Source organism: Pogonomyrmex barbatus, unplaced genomic scaffold (assembly GCF_055798465.1).
Source record: "Pogonomyrmex barbatus isolate J1 unplaced genomic scaffold, ASM5579846v1 scaffold4, whole genome shotgun sequence".
NCBI classification, from domain to species: domain Eukaryota; kingdom Metazoa; phylum Arthropoda; class Insecta; order Hymenoptera; family Formicidae; genus Pogonomyrmex; species Pogonomyrmex barbatus.
Genome location: NW_028297138.1, coordinates 7,652,834 through 7,658,988, shown reverse-complemented (window position 1 = coordinate 7,658,988; position 6,155 = coordinate 7,652,834). Strand labels below are relative to the sequence as shown.

At 30.2% G+C, this 6,155-nt stretch overlaps 1 protein-coding gene across 2 annotated transcripts; it reads right to left on the bottom strand.

The window, feature by feature from the left end:
• Window positions 1-1,557: 1,557 nt before the first annotated feature.
• On the bottom strand, window positions 1,558-5,894 carry Edc3 (enhancer of mRNA-decapping protein 3). 2 transcript variants are annotated; one of them, XM_089081230.1, is made up of 6 exons: window positions 5,691-5,894; window positions 5,015-5,177; window positions 4,534-4,772; window positions 4,308-4,465; window positions 3,949-4,209; window positions 1,558-3,604 (listed from the first exon to the last, which is right to left on the bottom strand). In XM_089081230.1, exons 2-6 carry the CDS (start codon window positions 5,164-5,166, stop codon window positions 3,011-3,013), a joined length of 1,404 nt encoding a protein of 467 aa, XP_088937356.1. In that variant the 5' UTR covers window positions 5,167-5,177; window positions 5,691-5,894; the 3' UTR covers window positions 1,558-3,010. The 2 variants fall into 2 exon arrangements, with proteins under 2 accessions (XP_088937356.1, XP_011634905.3); XM_011636603.3 differs by lacking the exon at window positions 5,691-5,894 and adding an exon at window positions 5,277-5,426.
• Between the last annotated feature and the right edge of the window lie 261 nt (window positions 5,895-6,155).

Genomic DNA, 6,155 nt, shown 5'->3' with positions numbered 1-6,155 from the left:
TTAATTAGAAGTGATCGAGTGCTATGATATAAGTATATAAGAAAAATATAAAAAAAAAATAGCACATGGAAATTGTATATATATTTCTATTTAATTATTTGAGAATAATGTGTCTATAATTGCGTCAAAATATTATTAGATTCATAGAAATTAAATAGAATGTTAATCCATGTATTTTCAGTATATTAGGTGTATATGTATATATGTGTATGTGTACCCCCCCCCCACACACACATTATAACACATATACATATATACCTAACGCGATATTCCATGAATTTACAAGATAATTAATGGTTGGTAAATCAAACAAAAAAATGATAAGAATTTCATGTGCCTATGATTTCACTCGAACAAAAATCATATTACAAACATATTCTAGAATATTAGAGAAATATATCATTAATATGCATATATCACAAAAAGAATAATTACTTAGTATTTTAAAAGATTATCATTTTCGGGATGCATCTAAAATTATTAGCTTACGTGAGAAATATATTCGTACAGAATTTATATATATATATCTAAAAAAAAAGTTATTAAAAAATTTTCCAGAGATGAAAATATATTGTGTATGGATAATATAGTTTTAATTACATAGAGCATACAGTTCCTCGTGTTCTACATTGTTCAATTAACTCTCGAAATTTAATCACAAATAATAAAATAGAGAGTGCAAATACGCTAGTTCAATTTCAAATGTTGCCTAAATTCAGTAACCAGATATTTTTATAACAAATCATATTCTGCATTTATAAGAATTGACAATAACTGCAAAAAAATTTTAATTCTCGTGTCATTATTATTTCATTACTTATATAATTGCAGTTTTCTGCAGTCTTCTACTACAGCGACAAAAATCATATATTTTTAGCACGTGACGGCGCTATAAATTTCCATAGATTGTAATGTTTACAGAAATATTGTATGATTGAGCGATGTTACAAGTAAAATTATAGAAACTATTTTATATCTACATTATTGTTATTTTTTTATTAGTTCCTTCTTTCTCTTTGTCTTTCATGGAGAATTTATTCGTTTAATTATAGAATAATTCCATTATCTTATGCTTTATAATTTATTTAATCCATCATTAATACAGGATAATTTAATGACTATGCATCTTTGTATGTGACATTAATGTATTAGTTCAAAATTATTATTATATATAGATCATTATCAGATATAAGATTAACACTGATAGAAATTGAACGTATCATATTATGAAATTTTATTGTATATTTAAATTTATGTTTAAATTTTCATAATTAATATTTCTTATTATTACATTATTAAAATGAAAAACGAAAAGAAGAAAATTATATATTCATGAACATTTTACATATGTATTATATATTTTCCATAATTAATTGATAAAGGTAAATAAAGTTTAATATATTTTGCAAATTATCGAATTAGACATCTATTTTGCAAACATATAATTATCAATTATTTAAAATAATTATCTTGAGCAATGTATAATTTATAATTTAAGGATTCAATTCTTAAATGTTAATAATTAACACTAATTATTAACAATAATAACTACAATAATTATATATGACTTATTTGTTATTATTAAATATGTACTTATATATAACAAATGTATACTTCCAAATAAATCATTTAAAATGTTGCCATGCGTTGCATAGTATTTAGTCCATTTGGAAATGAATACAAACTGCAGAATTATTTAATCTAACCTTCATGTAATATTGGAAGTGCAAGAAATTATTATATTGGGTATACTTTTAGATTAAGTGATACATTCCATAAACTCATAATAATCAAAAGCATTCCTTACGTGATTATAAACTGTTAAAAAAAATCGGTACAAAAAGGAACACAATCAAATTTTTAATGTAGATGATTTATACAATGCTGCAGATATCTTGCATATACGTTGCGTTAACTTCAGTATGACTATATGTCACATTCATAATCACTATCAGAACATAAGTAATGAACGTAAAACAATATAAAGTGATGAATTTGATATAAGTTTGATATTCGGTACACGTACAAATTACAGGAGCTTACCGAATGAAATAATAATGTAAACGTGCATAAATATAAAACAATTGTCAATTAGCCAAATAGAAATGCTAAGTAACTGTTCGTCTTGCGCGTGGATTTCTAATGATAAATAGTACGTTACAAATTATTAAAAATATATAAAGGCTTTTTTTTCTCCTGTCTAAGTCATGACTTATTTTTCTTACTGCTAGTTTCTCAGCTATAAGTTTTCCATGCCAAACAAATAATCGTCTTTACAATGGTTCTATGCATATAGTATTTATCATTTAAATTTATCGAAATAGTAAGTGATTCTAATCACAAGAATTTCATCGCGATATATTTTTTGTGTATTTTTTTCTTATTTATTAATATATAAATTTTATTAATATAAACTATAGACACACGCATAATGTGTAGTTTGAGTGATACGTGCGTGAGGCAACGTAGCTTTCACTCAATTGTATCAAATACATAAGTAATATATTTATATGCATCAATGCTAAATTGTGCTATGATACATGGAATCCTATCCTTAAAGAAGTAATCTCTATATATCTTTTACTTGGGAGAGGTCGTTTATAATTGAGGCAATAGTGCTTCTATCTTATGTGTTCGACATTAATAAAACGACGTCACAGCATCAGACGAAATCTACTTTTCTTTATAGCGCACATAATGTGTAATTAAGATTTTAAAATATAGTTCCCTAAATTATAATATCAGAAACAGTACGCATCGTGTCATCCATGTACAAATATCATGCAATTAATGCGAAAAGTATAATACATCATGTTCTCTTTTTTTTCTTTCTCTTTCTAAAAGTTTATCTAAAAGTTTATATCAAACGCCAAACTATATGTATATAAACTCTATTACTCAGTGGGCCTCGGAAGTAAAATATATTTCCCTGTATACGAGGTTTACAAATCGCGCATGATAAAATGAAGGCGTCTATTCAAAGAGACACGATGTGATCTCTAAAAATTTGCTAAGAGTTATTGGAATGTAAAGGAATTACGAATTTAGGTCCGAACGGCGATTTGTACGTAATGCCGACATCGGAGTACACCTTATTCGGTAACGCGAGATTGCACAAATACAATCTGCCGTTGTCGACACTGTGCGACAGCGGTAGGGCACCCAACAGGCTGAATTTACTGAGGATACCTGGTGTACCTGTTGCCGGTGGTTCGATTGCGAGCACGGGCGCACGGTTGCTGTTTGCCCACCTTGCTATCGGTGTGATTATCCTGGGCGAATCCTCATCGCAAAGCGCTACGAGTATCAAATCGACCAATGATGGTAAATTTCTGACTTTGGTCTCTACCTTGTTTTCCGTTAGCTTATATAACGAAAGTTCCTGCAAGAGGAACACATCTTCCGCATTTTCCACGAATACGATCGTCTTGACGCCATGACTGGATAATTGCCGAGCGCAGTTGATACCCGCAGCACCAGAACGATGCGGTCCACATAGCGCAACCACAGTGGGCCATTGATGTGCATTGTTTGGATTCAACCGATGACTCCCACCTAATAACTGAAGAGTAAGCTCAGCACCGGCCCGACCAAGAAGCTCCACCTATTGAAGAAAATATAGTAAAAATTAAATTATTAAGTAAAAGATAGTATTAAAATATAATCAAATAAGAAAAATAAAATAGAATATTTTGGATATAAGAATCATTATGTATGAAATGAAAGTATGAAATTAATTATATTTTGAAAAAAAGTCCATTTAAACTTCAATTATTTTATTATTAGTAAATGTGTTTAATTAAAATAAATGTGTTTTATCAATCTCTGCTATTATTATCTATATGCTATTATCGATTTGTGTATTGTATTGTGATTGTATGTAAAATTATTTCTCTCTTCTCATTTTGTTAAGAAATAATATCAATTAGAAATAATATCAATACAAACCCTGCGTTCCCAACTAATTCCCAATCTATCTGCCGCACCTATTAACTGCCGATGGAGACTAAGAGTTATGCTGGGAATTACAAGACCATTATCTGTAACGTATTCTTTTTCACCACAACAAGGCACCACAATCTGTCTGAGTACTGTTGGCTCGGACACGAGAATATTTTCATCGGGCCGGTAGATAGCTGTAGTGCCTCGATTATTTTCCGACTGTCTGACGATATCCGGTTTCAACGAATTAATTTCTTGCCATACAGCCTGCAAAGAACGAACCTTAATCATAAAGAATATAAAATAATAAAGCGATATCAAGAGTTTCTTATCTAAGCGATCATAACAATGCAGTAAAGCTCAACCTCTTTATTGAACAATGCTAAATTCTTTTCAAAATCAAAGTCCTGCTGTAAGGACTGATCAATCGGGGTACCAAAAGTATGCTCGTCCCTCTCTAACGCCCTTTGTCTATGAGTTAATCTTTTTGAGACAGATTTATTATTAGACGTATTATTCTCGGCTGTAACAAAATTGTTACATAATGCATACACGTCAGATAAATATGTGAATTATATGTATACTACATACTTGAAGGTATTTTCCCATTGGGTGTCTGTTCCACTTGCTGCTGGTTAGTTTCTGCAGGCTTTTTGAAATTTGCCTGCACTTGAGAACTTCCTGCTTGCACCGTATTTGGAACGCACTCTGAAATAGATCGCCCGGCCCTCTTCGCAATTGGTCTTTTTACAATTACTTTACTGTGCGTATCATTCACATTACCCACTTCTTCGGTTGATATAATCTCGAGATTCTGTATATCTTTTACACTGTAATAACAAAGATAATTAATATATAATACATGTTAATGTATCAATAAATTTATCTATTTATTCAAGTAGAATATAGCATTTTCAACATTTTTTTCATTTTTCACAAAAGTACATTCCATTTGACATTTATGAAACCGTTTCATTTTTATTATTCAATGTTAAACAAGGTTAAAATGATACTAACATTGCAAATGGAACATATCTATAAAAATAAATAAATTTTTAACTAGCAAACTTACCTCAAAACAATCGAAGAGGTATGAGGTATGCCATTACAAAACGCTTTTGCCAAAGTCAAACTATTTTTATTGTAATCAATAATTTTCCCTTGATAGGCAAGATCATCGATACACTTCACTGAAACCATGCAACCTAGAAATTGCTCCGACATCTTGCCTAAAACTGAAATATCGCATTTAAACCATAAACTTCCCCAACAATTGGCACAAATTATATCTCGATTATGATGTCGTTAATCAAATAATCAAATTTGTTCATTACAGTCAATAAGTTTTATGTCAGAACTCATAATAATTGTTACAACAATTAACACAGGTATTGGAGAACTAATTCGTCCGCGGTCCGATCGTTTATGATATAGATTGATATTAGTACGTCGAAGCCACAATACTAATCGTGGCGATAATAAAAATCATAACGGAAACCATACAAAAACATTGTAACGCGTATTAATACACAGCCAAGGTTATTTCAAATAGAAATGTAAGAATCGTGCAATTAAGAAATATGACATACAATGCCAATAGAAATTCATAAATACAAATCTCCAAAGCGAAATAGCGAAATAGCTCCAAGATATTAAAAAGTGTAAATTTGAAGGGCTGTTTATATTAGGTTTATATTAGGTTAAAAATTGTGTAACTGTTGGAAATCTACAGTAAACGTCTTACATACCTGAATCGACAGGGATGAAAACAAAGAGGATTATTACAAGGAGAAGATAAACGACGGCGACCGCCAATGACTTAATTTTCGCTTTCTATTTCCGCAATTCGGTGTGCGGCATCAAAACCAATCACTATCCCCCCCCCGAATGTGTGTCGAGTCGAATTTCGTATATATTATTATTGTGTGCGCGTGACTGTGATTTTTCTCGCAGCAATGCTCTGTTTTTACGACAGAAGCTGCAAAATGTTTCTCATGATATGAATATTCATGTAGTTTTGTGAGCAAATTCGTAATTGTAAACAATAAGTGAAATTATGCGAGAAAATATAAATGTTTTGATTAAGCGTTGAATAAAAGTATCAACAGTGGATAATTTTTGTAATGATAATTAAAGAAATATTGAACGTTTGATGAAAACGTCCTATTTGCGATAATACGTTCGATAAATATGCAGTATAACTCTCTCTTCTT

Excerpts from the sequence above, each read along its gene's own strand:
- Edc3 (XM_011636603.3), bottom strand. The coding sequence starts at position 5,304 with ATGAGTTCTGACATAAAACTTATTGACT. Across the intron at positions 4,773-5,014 it reads ACCTCTTCGATTGTTTTGAG|TGTAAAAGATATACAGAATC; the intron begins GTAAGTTTGCTA and ends TTGTTATTACAG. Across the intron at positions 3,605-3,948 it reads GAATTAGTTGGGAACGCAGG|GTGGAGCTTCTTGGTCGGGC; the intron begins GTTTGTATTGAT and ends TTTCTTCAATAG.